Source organism: Rhinolophus sinicus, linkage group LG15, assembly GCF_036562045.2.
Source record: "Rhinolophus sinicus isolate RSC01 linkage group LG15, ASM3656204v1, whole genome shotgun sequence".
In the NCBI taxonomy this organism is placed as follows: Eukaryota; Metazoa; Chordata; class Mammalia; order Chiroptera; family Rhinolophidae; genus Rhinolophus; species Rhinolophus sinicus.
This window is the reverse complement of record NC_133764.1, coordinates 39,498,497-39,517,590: the sequence shown is the minus strand read 5'-3', so window position 1 is coordinate 39,517,590 and position 19,094 is coordinate 39,498,497. Positions and strand designations below refer to the sequence as shown.

At 50.5% G+C, this 19,094-nt stretch overlaps 1 protein-coding gene across 5 annotated transcripts in view; it reads right to left on the bottom strand.

The window, feature by feature from the left end:
- RNF213 (ring finger protein 213) overlaps nucleotides 1–19,094 on the bottom strand; it is a 99,105-nt gene that overhangs the window by 45,319 nt on the left and 34,692 nt on the right. For all 5 annotated transcript variants that reach the window (XM_019735541.2, XM_019735542.2, XM_074319384.1 and 2 more), the window contains 13 exons: nucleotides 15,464–15,553; nucleotides 14,626–14,745; nucleotides 12,861–13,041; nucleotides 10,438–10,611; nucleotides 9,934–10,083; nucleotides 7,778–8,385; nucleotides 6,798–6,963; nucleotides 5,219–5,436; nucleotides 4,045–4,182; nucleotides 3,767–3,931; nucleotides 1,946–3,101; nucleotides 750–943; nucleotides 387–542 (listed from right to left, as the gene is read on the bottom strand). In XM_019735541.2, coding sequence (XP_019591100.2) covers nucleotides 387–542; nucleotides 750–943; nucleotides 1,946–3,101; nucleotides 3,767–3,931; nucleotides 4,045–4,182; nucleotides 5,219–5,436; nucleotides 6,798–6,963; nucleotides 7,778–8,385; nucleotides 9,934–10,083; nucleotides 10,438–10,611; nucleotides 12,861–13,041; nucleotides 14,626–14,745; nucleotides 15,464–15,553 — 3,516 coding nt within the window. The remainder of the gene's footprint in view (nucleotides 1–386; nucleotides 543–749; nucleotides 944–1,945; nucleotides 3,102–3,766; nucleotides 3,932–4,044; nucleotides 4,183–5,218; nucleotides 5,437–6,797; nucleotides 6,964–7,777; nucleotides 8,386–9,933; nucleotides 10,084–10,437; nucleotides 10,612–12,860; nucleotides 13,042–14,625; nucleotides 14,746–15,463; nucleotides 15,554–19,094) is intronic.

Sequence of the window (19,094 nt, the reverse complement as noted above, 5' to 3'; positions counted from 1 at the left end):
TGCGGGGCCTGTGTTCCCAACGAGGACGTCCTTTTCTACACAAGCCCTCAATCTAAATGTATATGATGAAAGTCTCCCTCCCACCCCAGCTGGCATTAAGAAAGGCAGTGCTTCTCTCAGCAGATAAATTTGCTGCCTTCACCACACAGCTGGCACTTAACCCAGACACGCTGCATCAGTCAGGAATCAAATAAAACCAATTTAAGATGCTGCTAATTAACAAAAGAGTATTCTTATTCCAGACATTTAATAAAAGAAGTTTAAAGATTGATTTTCCTTGACTAACCCTGCACTCAACTGCTTCGCTAGGGCAAAAGTGGGGGAAATCACAAAACTGTGTCCAAAACTCCAGCCCCAGTGAAGGGAAGGTGCCCTGTGATACGCACTTGTTTTGAAGCCCTCTTAGGCAGTGGTGAATCCCTTTGCAGGATTTCAATGACATATAAATGGCGTGGGTTCCGAAGCCACATCTTCCCGTTTACATCCATTAAGTACTGTAGAATGAGGAGCTTGAAAAGAAACACCCCAACTCCAGTCTTCACCTAAAGACAGAATTACATGGGCTCATAAATATACCAAAGACGACTGGCTCTCCCAACCCCACAGAACTTCTTATTCTGTTCTTTGATACGAAGACCGAATATCAATCCATCATGGAGAAATCCTTAAGACTGGGGAGCAAGCAGCCAGGACGGGGAAGTCGTGTCTTTCCTGACGGGGCCACTCAGCTGGAATCCACAGGCACTTACCGAAGAAGTCACGTCAAAGTGAAATATCATGGGTGTTGCCTGATATATGGCGCCCAGGAAAGGCAGGAGGGAGGCCAGGACTTGGTTCTCATCCACCTGAGGGTCGATCAGTCGAATAATTTTTAGAGGCACTTTTTTCCCAGTGACCTTCCTTTGGAGAGTTTCATGCAATCTCTTCACATACAGAGACTTTCCTGCAACGTTAAAATATGGAAATTAGGTGCCAGGTCCAGGGACCCAGAGCAGGAGAATCCAGGAAGATTTAGTACAAGTCACTTCTCTTTGTGCAAAATTTGAAACCAATGCAACATAACACAAGATTAAAGAACCCGGGCCGGCCCGGTGGCTCAGGTGGTTGGAGCACCGTGCTCCTAACGTCATGGTCGCCAGTTCCCACATGGGCCAGTGAGCTGCACCCTCTACAGCTAAGATTGTGAACAACGGCTCTCCCTGGATCTGGGCTGCCGTGAGCTGCCAGGGGCTGCCGCAGGCTACCGTGTGTGGCCATGAGTGGACAGCAGCCAGTGTAAGTGGCCAGTGCGCTGCCGTTCGCTTCTGTGAGTGGCCGACGGATGACCGGCGACCGACTCCGTCAGCCAGGGGGAGCGCAAGGCTCATAATACCAGCATGGGCCAGGGAGCTGTGTCCTACACAACTAGGCTGAGAAACAACGGCTTGAATGGGGAGGGGCGGGGAAGTGGAAGAAGGGTGGGGGGGAGATTAAAGAACTCTCCAGTGTCCCAGCTGATTCCCTGGGACCATTGACCCAATCTATGTATAAGGAAAGTGTACGACACAGTGAGGCACGACTCGCCGGGAGGGCAAAGCGGGGGACCCAACAGAAGGCAGTATTGTGAAATCATGGGGACTGGAGAGAGGTCAAGAGGCATTTGTCTCTTCTTAAGACAGAGCAACTATGCCTCCTCCTGCTGTCCTGACCCACAGCAACCCTGAAACGGCCCACGAGTTAAAAAAAAAAAAGAGAGAGAGAGAAGCTTGTTTAGAGCAGGAAGGTGGGTTGGCTTCCAGGAACCCACTCAGCTCTGCAATTTTAGATGAGCCATGCCTGCCTGAGACTCAGATTCCCCATGTGCAGAAGGGCTTCATGTGAGTCACCCCCTACCCTCGTGGGACAGGGAAGGGCCATCAGTGGCCCCAGGACACGTGAGACCCATCCCCCCAGCAGCTATCATTACCAACGCCTGCTCTCGCCGAGGCCACAATCCCAACACACATCCGGTCTCTGAACACGGAAGCGGCCGACAGGGTCTGCTTTGGGACCTGGAAATGGTGCGCCAGGTAGGCCTGCACGGTCTCGAGGGGCGCCTGGGGCGTGAAGGGGACTTTGTGCTGGCTGAAGGCCGAGGGCAGGTAGCAGTGCTCCCGCTCGCAGTCACAGACCATGACGAGCTGGTACTTCTCACAGTGGCGCTGCGTGCACAGGCTCCGGAAAAGCGCCTCCACCCGGCAAGCCACCTCGTAGCTCAGCTGGTCTGCATACAATAGGCTGTAGAGCCTGTGGCCCTGGGAACCCGGGGTCAGGCAGCGGCGCAGGAGCAGAGCCACCTCCTCGAACGTGGTTCCCGGGGTGCACAGCAGCACCTCGTCGTAGGTAGGCAGGGGCTGTGCCGCGGACTGCAGGTAGATGGCCAGGGCGGCCGGCAGCACCTCTGAGGGGCCACAGAGGACGAGGTTGGGCTGGCCGACCTTCAGGCCTTTGGGAAGCTCCCGTGTCACGGGAGGTCCGGCTGCCCTGGCCAGGTTAGCGAGACAGTGGCCGAGGGCATCCAGGTCCAGGCAGTGCGGCAGGAAAGCACTCATGCACGCCATGGACTGTTTCATGATGACCTTCAGCTTGTCCACCAGGCTGGACTCACAGAAGAGCATCAGTGGCAACTCCTCCATCACTGTCCTCTCCTTGTACCCGGCGGCCCTGCCAAAGGGCCTCCTGCAGGCCTGCAAGACGTCCTGAAGTGTGCAGTTCCGCTTGATGAAGGACAGCATGGTGAGGGCGCCGTCACTGGGCAGCTGGCTCCCGAGCTGCGAGCTCAGGTAAACCAGCTGCTCGGCCGTGTAGTAGTTGAGGTAAAAGTGCTGAGCACGCTTCTCGGCCACAAACTCCTGCCACTGGCCCAGGAAGTCCTCCATCTGCCTGCACAGGGCCTCCAGCAGCTGGGCCACTGGCATGCTGTCCGTGAGCTGGCTCAGCAGCCCCAAGCCGAAGTCCATGCGGATGGAGACACCGTTCTGTGGGGAGCAGTACACCTTGGCTGTCCAGGTCCGGAACAGCATGTTGCCAGCAGAGTGAAGGTTGATGAAGGACTGCACGAGCCTCTGCACATTGCAGAACACCTGTTGCAAACGGAAGCCGGAGGCAGGCATCAGAGAGAGGAGAACACAGACAGACGGAGAATCTGAAGGGCTGGGACTCCATGTGACCCCGGGAAGAGACCCCAGAGGCCAGCCTTCCTCACTTACATGATCTCTCCCTTAGGAAGGCAAGATAAACGCTCCCGTGCAAAATGCACCCATGAACCTCAAAGGAAAAACCCGTAACAAAATGGAGAGACTGTGACATAAACCGATACGCCTTACCAACACAGCTACTTTCTATTTCAGTGACGGACACCCACTTATATCTTTGGGATATAGTTTGGGATCCTTGGGGATTTACAAAGTCAGACAACTTCCAATTCTTTCCAAGAACCACCCACTGGCTTGTCTCCTCTCCAGGGGAGCGGGCTCACTGGCAATTCAGTCTAGGGACCCCAAGAAGGAACTACTGAGCGAAGGGCTGTCATAGCACAGGTGTGTCTTTCAGTCGTGGATTGGGACGATGGGCACCCTGCAGGCGCAGCAGCTCTGCGCTCCACGGATTTCAGAGCACGGCGATCCTGAGCAATCTCAGACCCTTCTTACTTTTCTCAGGCTGCTCAGCCAGGAGTCCTTGACCCGTTCAGATGAGAGGCTCCACCCACGGAGCCCCGCCCCCGGAGCCCCGCCCACAGAGCGCTCACCTCCGAGAACACCTCCACCTCGGCGCTGTTGTGGTCCTTCTTGCCAGACATGAGCATCAATTTGTTCAAAAGCTCCTTCAGCTCCTCCAAGGAGTAGTTTCGCTCATCCTCGTGGCCTCCGTGGCTCTCGGGGAGGATTAAACGTACAACCGCGTCTGGTGAAATCTGGGGAACAGTGCACGTGTAGCGGTCATTTTTCTGGAGGGAGAAACCCCTCCCCAATTTACAGCGGCCTGTCAGCGCCACGCCAGCTGTGCCCGGGATATGGGTTGTCTCACCTGGCCGCCCACGGGTGCCTGGATCACATAGACACCCCTTTTGTTGATGGCTGTGGCCAGAGACAGTGACGAGAGCTCCACGGACCCGTGACTCTCCTTCACCGTTTTCAGCCACTCCAAGTTCCTGGCAGAGTCACGCTGTTGGGAACAGAAGGAGAAAAACAGCAATTACCTACTATCTTTCTTCCTTCCGTCCTCTTCCCATATCCACCTTCCAGCAACAAATGCCTCGTCCCTTCTCCAGGACGTTTGCATTCAGCCCACAGGGGAGGCCTTCCTCGTCTGCTGCCAACAACCACTGTGTGCTTTGGCCATCAATCTAGGGACACTTGTGACACGGTGTTGCTGTTTCCCCATGTCCCCACCCATGCCCGGTGCCCTGGCAGCACACGGAGAGCACCGGCTTCTACTTGTGGACACATGGATGGAGTGGACAGGCACAAAGCCAGGCAGGTCTCTGTGCAAAGGCACCGTACTGCTGCGTCCCCAGGTGTGTGGGGGGGGGCGGGGGGGGGGGAATGCCAGATATAACAGGGCTGGAGCCTCTGTTCTAAATGTTCTTTGGGGTCCCCAAGTCCAACCAGAAAATTAAGGAAAAACTACAACAAAGGCCTTTTGTTTGGATGTGAGCTTCCTGCAGAGAAAATGAAGCCCCATCTGCTCAGTCCACTGCGCTTTCTCTCCCCAAACCTTCACGCAGGTCCAGCCGACCTGGCGACATGTCTCCTCCTCAGGCAAGTTACAGACTAGGGGTCTACTCGAACCCGATGAAGACAGTCCACTTAAACTGAAATACTTCTTTTTTTCTGATAAAAAATTAATTGATCCCAATTGTGGAAAATATCAAAAAGTATACAGAATTAAGTAACAATGACCACCATTCAGAGGAAACCACTGGTAACATTTCAGCATTTTTCCTTTCAGGCTGTTTTTCTTGGGTTTCCCGTAGCAGAAATGACTCTTATTTGCATGCAATTTTGTATTCGACTTTCTAACATACGAGATCGAGAAAGCAATTCCACAGATGAAGACAAATTGTTTTTAAACATCATTTCCAGCGTCTGCATGGAAACCTCCCACATGGGTGTGTGATAACTGGCATAGCCGTGCCCCTCGCGCTGCCAAGCAATGCTTTGTTGGACTGAATTGGCTTTGGAGCCGAAGTCAGACGTACCAGTTTACTGGGCAGGTGCTGGTCGTTCTCCAGAGCCTTCCACAGCTCTTTCAGCTGGTTCATGAACTCGGGGAAACCTGCACTCGTGTGCAGCTTGTACAGCAGAGAAGTGTAGCCCTGCACAGCATCGTGGAAGCAGGCCACGCGGTCCACGTCGATGTCATTCTCCCCCGCAGAGATGGAGGCCAGGTCCACAAACACTGTCAGCTCGTTGGTGCCTTGGGGAGAGGAGAGACAGGCGTGCCTGGGACCCCTCCATGTTGATGTGAGACTCAACCTTGGCCAGTGACCCTTACTGAAGCCATGAATGGACATTTAGTGGATTTTTAGGGGCTTTATCCACTCTCTGCTTTCAGTAAGCATCCAGGCACCTTTCCTTTTGCAGATCATTTGAACACCGCGGACCAATACCTGAACTTACTGTACAGCAGCACTGTCCAGGTACCACTCGAGGCTTTCGTGAGCCTGCCTCCATTTAATCCACACAACCTTACCATCTTATACAAAAAGAAACAGGCTCAGCTAGTTACCACTGCAACCACAGAACCAGCTCAAACTGGTCCGATACCGTTCCTAACAAGACCCAGAACCAAAGTTCAAACCTTGGACACACCACTCACGACGGACTCTTATGAACCCTTAACTGTTCCCCCCACAGAACCACAGGACCAGAACATGACGGAAACCTGAGTGCTGGGACCCTTTCAGATGTGAAAAGTCCGCTGTCCAGGAAGACCTGGTGCTGAAACCCCTTTAAATCAAGCCCTGGATCCGGGACACAGGTTTGAACCCTGCCTTCTGTCTCCTTGCCGGTCGTCCTCACAATAACAGCTTTCTTCTCTCCAATGCCGATGCCATCGTGTTGGATCCTATGCCTATCTGGCAGGGAGCCCTCACTTGTTAACAGTACTATGTTGACAGTTACTATAAAAAAACGGACATAATTCTCTGGGCTACATACTGACCGAAGGATGTGCGTCCACGTGGACCAGAGCCCACAGCTGAAGGCAGGGAGGCTCAGGATAAGCGGGGGTCAGAGCAGGCCCTGGCCCACTCCTGGGGCTCACCAGCGCGGCTCTCCTCCTGCCTTCTTCCCGACTTCCTCACCTCCCTTCTCCCCTCTACGAATTAACTCTGCCAAAGGGACCTAAGTCACAGGGCTACAAATGCTGCCAGCCAAGACCCCAGTTGGGAAAGAAATGCACGACACCAGCAAGAATGTTGTAATAAAATCTCTCCATGGGCTGGAGCCCGCCTTGGCCTCTAGGAAAAATCAACAGGAGGAAAAGCCAGAGAGGGAGAGATTTTTAAAAAAATGATCCCCAGCTGTTAACAGCAAGCATTCAGAGTGGGGGGGAACCAGCAGCCAAGGAAACAGTTTTTCCACTAGAGCATGAGAAACACTGTCCTGATGGCGACTCTCGCAACAGTCGACACACACCGCACACGGACCTAAAGAATGGCACGTCCGTCCTTTACACAGCACGAAGGCAAGGGGGGGCTGCCTGGAAACTTCGGGAAAGTACCCTGAGTGCATCCGAACACTGCAGACTCGCGCAACCCCGATGATGGACTGTACCTCCCAGGGCCTTCCGGACCCAGCTGATGAAATCGTTCCTCAGGTACAGCTCCCTCAGACACTGGTACCGGGTCTCATCAATGTCCTGGAGCAGCTTCCTGGCGCAGATAAGCTGCTCGTTGATCTGGTTCAGTTTTTCATCATGAAAGTTCTCAAAGTTGTCAGTCTACAAGACAAGGCTCTACTGTGGGCTGGCCCTGGTCCCCTGGAACCCGAGTCTGAGCAGAAACGCTGACCATCCCCCCTTGGGTTTGGGCCACCCAAACCTACGACAGGCACACAAGGCTGCTGTCCCAGAACTGGATGCTATGACCTCTGCTGCTGTCCCCCCCAACCCCGCCTTGCCCACCACTCCCCACCACCCTGCTAAGCAGCTCACACACGAACCCTGCCAGGTACACTCTGCTGATTTCCTGTTGTTTCATAGGGAAAGAAATGAGGGCCAAGAAATGGGACCCACTCGAGAACCCACACCTGGAGGTCAAGGTATGCATGATTCCACATCTTGTGATACACTTGTGTCATCCTCACACCTGTCTAGGTTATCATATAGCTCACGGTGTCCCTCAGAAATGCTTATGAAAAAGAACGGAAAGTAGAAGACTCACTTCTTCACTTGCACAGAAATAACTTAGCGTCAACCACTCCTGGTTGGCACAAGGAGACGTGAGAGGGGAGCCAACAAAGTCCTTCACTCTTGTAAACATCTAACTACAAAAAGAGGCTCATAGCCATTTCCTAAGTTCTTCACCCTCATGCTGAGCCAAGAAAACACTCACCAGCCACAGAGCAGCTATGCGATTATAAACAGAGGTGAAAACCAAGCCCTGGGCAAATTCAGGCATTAAGGAAAACACAGACACCTGGAGGAAGCTGCAAGAGCCCTCCTCCAGCTTGTAAAAGCTAGAGATCCCGTGGCTCCCGGGGAGTCTGAGCTGGAATCCAGGCCCCACCCCAGGAGTCCCTTGCGAATGACTTACAAATCTTAATAAAGTGTGGAGAACATGGAAGTCACCGGTCAGACCCAAATTCTCTTTGACCAACAAGATGACCTCAGCTGCGCGGACGGCCTGATGCAGGAGATGGTATTCCCGGATCTGCCTAACTCGCAGCTCGATCCAATGCTTTGGGTGCCTGGCATCCAGGGCACACATGACCTGGAGGTCGGCAGTGAGGGAGTCATATTTATTCTCAAAGACTTTGAAGATGGAATCGACTTCCGCAAAGGTGACCTCTCCTAACTTCAGGTTCTCATGCAGGTTCCTGAACTTGTCGAAACAAGGAAGATACAGATATCCGTACGCATCTTGAAGCTCAAGAATTTGCCTCTCCCTCTCCCCCTCCCCCTCGTCCTCCTCCTCTGGTTTCCTCAGCGATCCTGCGGCTTCTGTCCAGAAGCTCCGGAAGATGTGGCTGTCCTTTAGCAAGTCCATGTTTTTGGCCATTTCTTGGACTTCGGGGCTCAGGTTGTAATGTGTCGTCCACGTCAAGTCTGAGAGGGTGGGTGACAACCTCATTGTCACAGCGTCATTTAATTTTTTACTGCCAAGGTCTTCCAGATGTCTTTCAGTGATCTCTCCAACATCCACTTTGAAATCAAAAGAGAAGGCAGCGTCAAAACCCAGGCACGGTGCCAATTTATTTTATTTTCCCAGCATTTACTCTCCTCACTGCTCTTAAGGAAACTCAAGTGGACATATTTGCTGGCATTTTTTTTCTCACTAAGAATCCTGACATCTCCCCCCCCCCCCAGCTTGTTCATCAATTTTCACAACAAAGAAAACATTGTAACTTCTTGGTGAAGATGACAGTTTGAAGACACGGACCTGCTTTGACTCCATCCCTACATCCCAGCACCAAGGCCAGAATAGGAGTCGTTTTCTCAAGTCATAAACCCATAGGCAGGAAAGAGTACAAAAGGAGATCACAGCAATAGAAATTAAAGCTATGAGCCCGTGGAAGACTGAGGCCGGAATACGTGGAGCCCTCGCCGGCCACGGGGAGAGCCAGGAGTCCGGCCCGTCTCTATCACACAATCCCCCAGAAGCACGGACACTGCTGCACAGCTAGCTGGACTTTGGGGTGGTGATGACCCTGTTTAAGAAGTGGCTGAATAGGCTGGTTTTCACCCCCACCCCATTCTACAGGGGAGGCTGGTCGCCCCTCCTCCTCCTGGTGGCGGCAGGGGGTTCCATTTTGGAGAAGGTGACACGGAGGGTCTCTGCATTGTCAGACACGAGTACGATTAAAATGAAAGAGTAAGAAAGACGGAGGCAGAAGGTACAGGGGCAGAGGAGGAAGGAGGACCGTAGTGAAAGCAGGAGAAGATGTGCCGGTTGGATGCGCAGAACCTTCCAGCCTGCTTTTCTCTCGGCTCCCAGAAACCTGGCTTGGACCCTCCAGGCGAGGGACTGGGGGTCGGAGCCGCCCCAGAGAGAAGACCTCAAGACACAGGCCACTAAAAGGCCACACCCCGTTATCCCGGTCAGCTTGCTAGACTCCTCTCTTCATATAAAAACAAGAATCTCCAGATGTATGAGGAAAGTCTCCAACGTGAAAAGCAGATATGAAAACACAGCAACAGATAAAAGTGGCTCAGAGGAAATCGGAAACTATGTAAGGAAAAGGAAAACCTCTAAACCAAAAATATCAACAATCTCAGGAAGGTAAGATACTGCGACCAGGAATAAGACCAGAACAGCACAGAAAAAGGGTTCTACAGAGGAAAGAGTTGCTGTAAACTGAACAAATGTGAGAACTGAAATGAAAAAAATCAACGGAAAGGTTGGAAGGTCAAGTTGCGGAAAAAGAAGACATAACTGGAGTAAAGGGCGACTGGAAAGGTGATGTGTGTAGGGCATCTGTTTAGGAAAATGGAGAGTTCTCCCCCTCGTCTTCCATGATGGATAAATATGGAAAACCAGGGACCTATTGAAGCATGGTATTTAGAGGCATGGGAGGAAATGCCAAGAACAAGGTCACAGGTCTCAGTGTCTAAAATAAACACATTCAAAAGAAAGCCTTCCTCTCCGAGAAAAAGCGCTGCTATGGTGACACATTATCGGATTCTCTCTCTCTGACCCTCCTCCCCTTGCGGCCCCTCAGTTCTGTTCATTATAATTCATAAGAATGGCACCTTCTATCAGGTGTTTCACCTCCTCAAACAACTTCAGGAGGCTGTCAACATATTTTTTCTCTTTCTTTAGAAATGTTAGTTCCTCCAGTCTGTACTCCAGCACTTTCTTCATATCGTTTTTTTCCTCCTGGGGTGAAAGATTTTTTCTCTCTGGAGAAAAAAAAAAAAAGTAACCCAATAGAACCAACAAGCATATCCTCTTCCACGGCAACCCATCTTTTCCATCCCCCTTTGACTACAGTCCACATTCAGGCTGTGTGCACGGCAGCCCCTCAGTGAGGCTGTCTGCATGCTGAGCAGCATGGAATAAAAACAGAGCAAGCACTCCAACTCTGTCCTTATTTTATCTCTTTCCTGAGGATTAGAAACCATCCCAGAGCAACGTCCCGGTAAGAAGAGCCACTTGTCAGATACGACACAGACCACCTGTCTAGAAAATCCACACGCAGTCAGACGTTTCTTATCCTCAGTAGCCTCGAGTCCAGAGCTCGAGCTGATACTTACTTAATTCCCAGATGTCAAGAAATGTCCTGACATGATTCTCGACCAGCTCCAGATGCTCCACTAAAATTGTTCCACTTCGGAGGTCGCCAGTCACATTTGTGAACACAGAGTCAGCAATGGCCATCAGATTCTTGCCATCCTCGGTTATGTTCTCTAGTATTTTCTCATTGGTGCCTGATCAGGTTAAGAACAGAGTTAAACACAAGGGCGCCCCACCTCCTCCCCACCTCACCTCTGTCAAGCCCAAAGACTTCCAACTCGCAGGCAGAGAACAGGCAGAGTCACCGTTTCCAGGCGTGCTTCTCCCTTCCCTGCTTCTGCGTTCCCCCAGGGGGGTGAGGTCTTACTCAACTCCACTTCCTAGGGATGCACTTGATAAAAGTGAACTGGCATCTTAAGATGCTTAACCATAGAGCTGGGAGGACCGTGGGGATGGAGCTGGGCTCCTTGTTAATGCTCGTCTTGACTTCCTGTTGAACTCTGTGGTAACTTCCCGGGGAGGGATGCAAATAAAGGAAGGAGCCATGTTGGTCTCGGGTCCTTTTTCCACTTGGGCGGCTGGTTGGGGGAGACCGTGCCAGCGAGTGTACAGATACACACTCCTTGGTAGCTTTGTTTCTTTTTTCTTTTCCCAAATAAACCGTTCTTTTGGTGGATTTTCTGGAGAGGTATTTTTTTGCTGGTCAACACCCTCCATCGTGAGAAGCGGTCCCGTGAATGGCCGCCCTCAGCGTCCACGTTTCCCAGGTGTACAAAACCTGTGCCCCCTTCAGTATTCTTCACTACACACAGTGCCCTTTACACTGCCCCCATCGTGAGATCCCTGCAGCAAAAGAGTAAATTGTGCCAGGGACGCGTTCCCACAGCAAGAGACGCAGGTGACCTTACTGGGACGCTTTCAGAGCACGTGGAGACAGACACATCCACGTCGTGATTTTATCCTCAGCACTTTCCAGCTACTAGCAAAATTTTGAATGTGAATTTTAGGATCAACTTAGAGGGCAGAATTTTCCAATGTACTTAGTTTAACCAGCAGAAGATTTCTCTCCAAGTAACATTAGGATTGTGTGGTATTATGAGAAGACCAAAATTATCTGGTGCCATGAATAATAAATACAGCAGCTTTATTCATAATCACCCAAATCTTGGAAGCATCCAAGGGGCCCTTCAGTAGGTGAATGGATACACAAACTGTGGTCCATCCAGTGGAATATTATTCGGTGACCAAAAAAAAAAAGACATCAGCTATTGAAAAGAAATTTAAATTCATATTACTAAGTGAGAGACGTCAATCTAACAAGGCTACATACTGTAATGATTCCAAATATATGATCTAGAAAAAGCAAAACTACAGGGGAGGGCGAAGGGGAGGCTGAATGTGTGGAGCATGCTATTATCAGGGCCGTGAAATTGCTGGGGACGTACAATACTGTCACCGCAACACCCGTCTTTACACATTGTCCAAACTCACAGGACACACAACACCACGAGTGAACCCTCACGGAAACTCTGGCCTCCAGTCACTGATAATGCTGGTTCACCAGTTGTCATAAATGCACCAAAGCAAGACAGTAACGGGAAACTGTGTGTGCTGGGAACTAAATATGGGAACTCTGTACTTTCTACTCAATTTCTCTATAAACTAAAACTGCTCTAAAAAATAAGGTCTATTAATTTAAAAAAAAACAAACACAAATATGATCATCTTTTTCAAGGGAGTCTCTCTCTAAACGTACAGAAAAGTCCCGCATCAGTGTTCTGACCTTCTCCCTCCAACAACCGTGACACGTATGCGGCTTGGCTTTTCTTTTTGGCTCTTCTAGTCATTGGATGAAACTAAGGCTCAGGATCAACTGCCCTGGGATTTTTAGATCCAAATCCAGTGCTTTTCCACTAAGTCTGAATCTAATAACTTACACACAAACTTGAACATCACGCTTTTGAGAGCAACAAGTATCTCCCATCTTTGATCACAAAACATGTGGCGCACGGGCGGTTGGTGCGAGAATCGGACAGAGCTCAGTGTTGTGTTGGGGTCAACAGCACTGGACCGGGTGGACATGTACCCCAGTCTCAGAATCCGAGTGGGGATGCCATGGGTTTGGAGCTCACCTCTGAATACTTCGTATCCTGGAGACGGTGGGTAAATCCCACCCCACCCTCCACGTCAGTTTCCTCCTCGGAAACATGGGGACCTTCTGGACAGCTCCTGGGGCACCACATCTGCACAGCAGCTGGTGCACAGCAGGTAGTCAAGGGACGGAGGCTTTCAGCGTTTGTTCTCATTTACATTCAAGATACCCTGAGCCTTGCAAGGTCCCTCCAGCCACTCTATGTCCTTGGTCAGACATCAGCCCATCCCAACTGAGCATGAGGTCAAATATCCTGCCCCCAGCACAGTTAGGACACACCCACAAACATACCGTACAATTGGAACAGGTGCTTGCTGTCTGGCCATGTGAGCAGGTGCTTCAGCACGTCACCCAGGTCGTCCACAGGTCGGCCCCTGTGCATGGGCCAGGACTTGGTGATCACAGCCGAGACCAGCTTGCCGAAGCGCCGCAGGTCGCTGTACGACAGCCCCTTGAGGATACTGATCTGAGACTACACGGAAATGAGGAAAATGTAGGAAAAGAGAGGAAAACGATGATGATGATGATGATTGTTTGTTTTTAAATAACAGAAGTAAATTACCCAACAGTGTTCCAGAAATCTTCTGTGACTACTTTCACAAAGCTTCAGAAAAAGCAAACAAGTAAAATACTTAACTTTCCTTAGTGCATTTTGTTTCCCTGGGAACTGTCTCCTTGTGTGACAAGGACCAGAGCTGAGGGCACATGCTCACACTCACACAGACACAGCCCACAGGTCAGGCCCCTTCCTTCTGGCTCTGTGCCAGTTTCTACATTTTTCCTGGACTTTCATATCACGAGAAACACTGAACACAATGAGTAAACCACTAATAGATGATGTATAATACTTTGTATTCCTAAACTGTAACTCTTTCCTAGGCTGCCTACAAGCAGCACATATACACTTTAACTTCATGCTTCCCCACCAAGAAACAAGATGTTTTTCCTGCTTTAGATTCAAACCTTTTTACAAAAAGGTTCAGTGATTAGTAAAAAATACATATAGAGAGAGGCAGGGTGAGTTTAAAATAGATACTTTCTGATATTTAAAAGGATAAAACAAAGCCTTACCCAGCAACATATAAAAAAGATTATAAACCAGGACCAAGCGGGATTTATGCCAGGAATGAAAGATTGGTTTAACATAAAAATCAGTTAATGTAACACATCATAGCAATAGGGGGGAAAAAGCATACCATCATCTCAGTAGACACAGAAAAAGCATTTGACAAAATCCAACACCGTTTCCTGATTAAAAGAAAAACAACCCTCTCAGACCAAAAATAGAAGGGAACTTCCCCACCTGATAAAGGGCATCTATGAAAAGCCCACAGCTACTATCACACTCAATGGTGAAAGACTGAAGTCTCTCCCCCAAAGATCGAGAACAGGACAGGGATGTCCCCTCTCTCCACTTCAATTCAATGTTATCTGGAGGTTCTACTCAGGGCAAGAAAAGAAATGAAAAGCACCCCGATTGGAAAGGAAGTAGTAAAACTGTCTCTATCCACAGATGACATGACTTCATGTACAGAAAACCCTAGAGAACTCACACACACACACACACACACACGCAGAGGAGGCTGTTCAGAAGAGGCCGTATGGGGCAGAATGTCTTCCCACTTTGCAGGAAAAATCCTTAAGTGAATTGACAGAACCTTTCCAACTTCAGATGCTTTTCTTCCATCAATGTGTCATCAGCCTCTGCTGCCTGTTATTGCATACCTGGTAGGGACCATTAGCAGGCAATAGAACAAGCCAGCCGCAATGATAATGACAGGGACATTGAGCAGCAGCCTGGGAGAACACTGACTCAGGCCCCGTGTGAGTGGCTGTGGTGTGTAGCCCATGGCAGCCGTGTAGCAGCAGGAAGCTGCATTGCTGAGGGTACCAAATTCCTGAGCCACTCCTGCAGGCCAGCAGGGGGACACCAGTGCCCATTCCTGGAGTTGGAGCCCCATCTCAGAACCAGTGGGCGTCTGGTAGCCTTTCGCTGACAATGGCAGAAGGCGGCTGCTAACCTGAAAGCATTTCCCAGGTGGAAGAGGCTGCCCACCTTGCAAGCTGAGCTGACAGCTTCAATGGCACAGTTCTCAAAGCACCTGGATACGCTGTCGTTTGAGCCGTCTTCCCAGTTAATGTTACAGAAGGCAGAGATCTGGGAGAGGGCTGTCTCCTGCAAAAACGCAAGACAGGGGGGTTGTTCAAGAGTTTTGGGACGCTGTGCTTGGACTCTATGGAATGAAAACACCCTAGACGTTTTTATCATTTCCCTGTTATTTTAACCTTCTTCCCATTCCAACACTAAGCATCTCTTCACCGTCCCCCAACATTAGACCGACAAGACAATTCAAAGAGTCTCTAGTCCCACTTTGCGGAATACGCACCTGGCACAGCAGCTTGTTAAATTTTGAAAACTAAGGGATTTTTCCTTGCTTCTGTTTTCCTACAAAGATCCATTTGACAAGTGTATATAAAATTCCCATGTCATGTAGAAAAATAAACCCGAATTTTCCTAGGGTCACAATTTCCCTTAGTATAAAATGAAGAGTGCTTTTGTGTTTTCCCCACTTGTTACGGGTTTAATAAGGCTCCTGTGACCAACAGGCCACTTGGACCTACTGCATGTAGGCAGGCTTTCCCCGGCAAGAGCCGAGCGTCCCCGTGGTGACAATTTCCAAGACCCTGTCCCCTTATGCTTCTCTGGAATATCATGTGGGCTCAAACAATGAAGGCTGGATCAGAAGCAGAAATACAGTCATATCTATCCCACGCCCAGCACACAGTAGGGTTACCCATTCAAACGCACCCTTCTCATCTATTGGTTGTTACTAACGATATGGTTTTATCCACGTGCTTTTGTCCCCTGTAAGAAACATTCCGGCCTTTGGTACCTGTTTCAGCCTTCCTTCCAGGTCCACCAGCAGAGGCTCCTTCCAGCCAAGCTCCATGGGGAAGTTGATTTCCACCAGCCGCTTCCAGATCTGCAAAACCCACATGTGAGTGACAGCCTCCATGACAACTAAGTGCCACAATGTGATTCTATGAAAACAGAAAGACTGTTACGGGTACAAAGAGCTGGACTGCAATGACACCTGGTTGTGATCCCACCTTTGTCACTGGTGAGTCAGGGCAGCCCTTCTTAGCTGCAGAAAACGAAGGGTTCTGATGGACCGGGTACCACCACGGTCCTCCTGCGATGTAGACGGGTTTTATTCTGAAAGAATTTCCCTCTAGTGTTTTCTTTTGAAAAGTGCCGAACTTGCAAGAATGACGTGACAGCCATACACCCACAACTGGATTCCCAGGTGTTACCGTCAACAAGGCTGCTTTTGCTCTCCCTCTTCACTCTGCCTACATGCGTTCCCTTTGCCGAACCACTGGAACGCGAGCTGCAGGTACCAGGCCACTTGGCCCCAAAATACTTGGGCAGGCAACTCCTACACGATCATAGCGCACGTGTCACACTCATGACAGTTCATGTGGGTGTGACAATGCTCTCTAGGGGTCCCTGTCCAATTCCTCCAGGTGTTCATTAATGTCTGACTGAGTCCCAGAGCCAAGCTAGAGACACACACTGCATTCAGCCATCACGACTCTTCTCTAGAAGCGTCCTCCGGCCTCTCTCCTTCCTCCCTCCCTCCCTTCCTTCCTTGACGCTGACAATTTTGAAAAGTGCAGGCTGGCTGTTCTGAAGACCATCTCTCGAGTTGACATGTCTCCCGATCCCCATGAGTAGATTCAGATTAAATTTCAGTGGGTGGGGCCACAGCGAAAACACACTTTCTGTAGGTCAGGCAGGGTCCGGTGACTCACCTAACACCTCAGGGAGGAAGCTGCCCTGAGAGGCTGCCACCCAGAGGCCCGGGAGACCCTGGTCCCAGCTGAGGGTCAGGCCTGCCCTCGGCTAAGACGTCCTCGGCCGGACTTCGGCTTCTCCTTTGCAGAACGCTCTTTTCGGCTTTGCATTGAAATGTAATCTGTGCCGGGAACTCTGCGTATCCCATTCCCTAACACGTCACTTCTGATTTCAGCATTCACGTGTGGATCGTGACTGAGTCAGTTATTACGGCTGTTAGAGATGCTTTTCTATTGCAATTGTTTCTTCCACCAGTATAAGTCAGCGTTCTTCTACAAAGTTTAAAAAGTGCTTCCCTTTCTCCTCCCCCCTTTTCCCGGAAACATATATCTAAAGTATCAATGAGTTATAATCCACTCCTGGTGTCACTCATGCTGACACTCATTTGTCCTGGGTTCGGCTGATGGGAGCCCCTTCAGGCTGGCTTCTGTTTCCCTTTTTTAAAAATGAGGGAAAGTTTTTGATTTACAGAAATAGACCAAAGGCAGTGTTGAGAGTTCCCGTATACTGTCACGCCATTTCCCCCTAATGCTAACACCTTACAAGGCCATGACACAGCTGTCAAAGCTAAGAAGTCAGCATGACAGATAAGCATGAATTGAATGGCAGACGTCATTCAGATCTCCCCCGTTTTCCACGAACGTCCTTTCGCTGTCCCAGGAGCTAACCCAGACAGCATGCTATCTCCAGTCCAGTTTTCTTGTGACACGTCACCATGCGTCCTCGAGCTCTGCCTTTATGTTCTGGCACTACAAGACGTTTCAGGCTGGCCTTGCACTACCCCCGCCGCACCTCTGGAACCAGCCGTTCTTCCAGAAGCACAGGTTTCTTTCAATGGGAATGGAATTTAGAAGCCACGATGGGGGCTCTCGATGTGCTCCCGGACCTGGGGGTCATTATTTCTAGGCCCTTTCAGAGGAAGGAGCTGGGAACTGCTGTGGCTGCTTTGGGACTCAGCCCTTTCCAATCCAGAGTTCTCTTCCCTCCCCTGGTCCGTTCCGCCTTCTCTACAGCGGGACCGCCACCCACGTGATCACCAGGCACGCTTCTCGTCAATTCAAGATTTGTGTGCAATTCCTTCCTTCTGAGGTGCGTGCTGTGCTCCCTGTACTTGGAGGAACCATCTTTCCCCCTCGGTGGGGACAGGTGACAAACGAGGTCACCTGTCTCTGTGCACACACAGTCCCTGTTCTGTGATTATTCCATTGAAGTGATCCTGGGAGGCAACAGCCTGTTAAAACCTGGCTAAATGAGGGCGGGGGGCCCTGCGGGCAGGTGGCTTGCCGCAAGTTCTAGAACTGTGTTTTGGAGCTCTGGGTCCTCAGGCCCTCAGGCAGGCTCGGCCACTTTGCTTTGGGGCTAAATGGAACGCTGGTGGAGAGCCTGGTCTGCCTGAACTGGGCTCCACCTCCTCCGCTCTCTTGTCATCTCCCCAAACCTCGGTTACTTCCTTTGTGACACGAGGACAACAGCAGCACCCACCTCAGAGGGGACATTCAACGACATTCAAATGATTATTGTTATTTTCCCATTATCATTGCATTTAACTTAGGGCCATTCCCTCCCAGTGGACCCACAGCGGTCCCTCACCCTCATATAATGCTGAGGTATAGACACCATTTGGAATCTTGAAATACTATTTAATAATTCAATTCTGTTTTGGTGGCATTTCCGTCTGTTAGTCTAAAGCCTGACACAGCAAATTAGAGAAGGCTTTCTGATCCTTTAAAACGCACAGGTTGAAGTTTGCAACTTTCTTTCTTTTGGGCATATGTTCTAGTCTAGTCTATTCTATGTAAAGAATCTATATTTGCAGCAACTTTGTATCTTGATGGAAAGTATACACTGACACAGAGGCCTGGGTCGAGTTCTGAGGCGACAGAAGTCTGGAAACTAGTTCTGAACCACACATAAGGGTGACAACGCCCAGGTGGATGCAGGAAGGAAAAACCACGGGTTGGCCTGTGACGTGAGTGTGTGCTGGACCAGCTCCTGCAGGACCCACTGACCTCATACCCGTTACGGGGGTGGTAGCAGCCGGCCGGGAGAACGACGTGGCCTCCAACGACCACAGCCTTCGTCTCCTGTCGGGTGCTTTTCTCAGAGGCCACCACCCCTCGAGTCCCCGAGTGGACAAGAAGCGAAACCCACTTCGCTTTATAGAAGAGGGATGTGTAGGTGACCCTGCAGAACCAACCCAGTCCATGGAGTCAGAGGTGTCACGTTCCACATGGACAAGACCTGCAAAGATCTCACGACAAGGGTAAAGATCATTCTTGGTGATGAATGATCTCCCCAACACCCCGGGAGCGTGTGGCACGCAGGAAGAAAACAGAAAGGCACTAAAAACATGCAGGAGCTGCCAAAGCTCCCCGCCTTCAGCAGATCCCGTCCAGCCCCCCAGCCACGTCGGAGTCCTGTCAGCTCATCTCCAGGCCACTGATCCTGAGGGCCACCTACAAGCCGACTCCTGCTTCCTGCTCGCCCCCCTCGATGGCCCCCTCCTGGAACGCTCCCCTCCTCCCACCTCTCTGAGGCTGACTTCTCTGTTCCTCACATTCAGGCACCATTCTGTCCACTGTCCCTTTCACGCAGTTCTTGCTTCCATCTTTTTCTTCCACTTCCAACATCATAAACCCGATCCACAAGCTCAGTACCACCCCTAC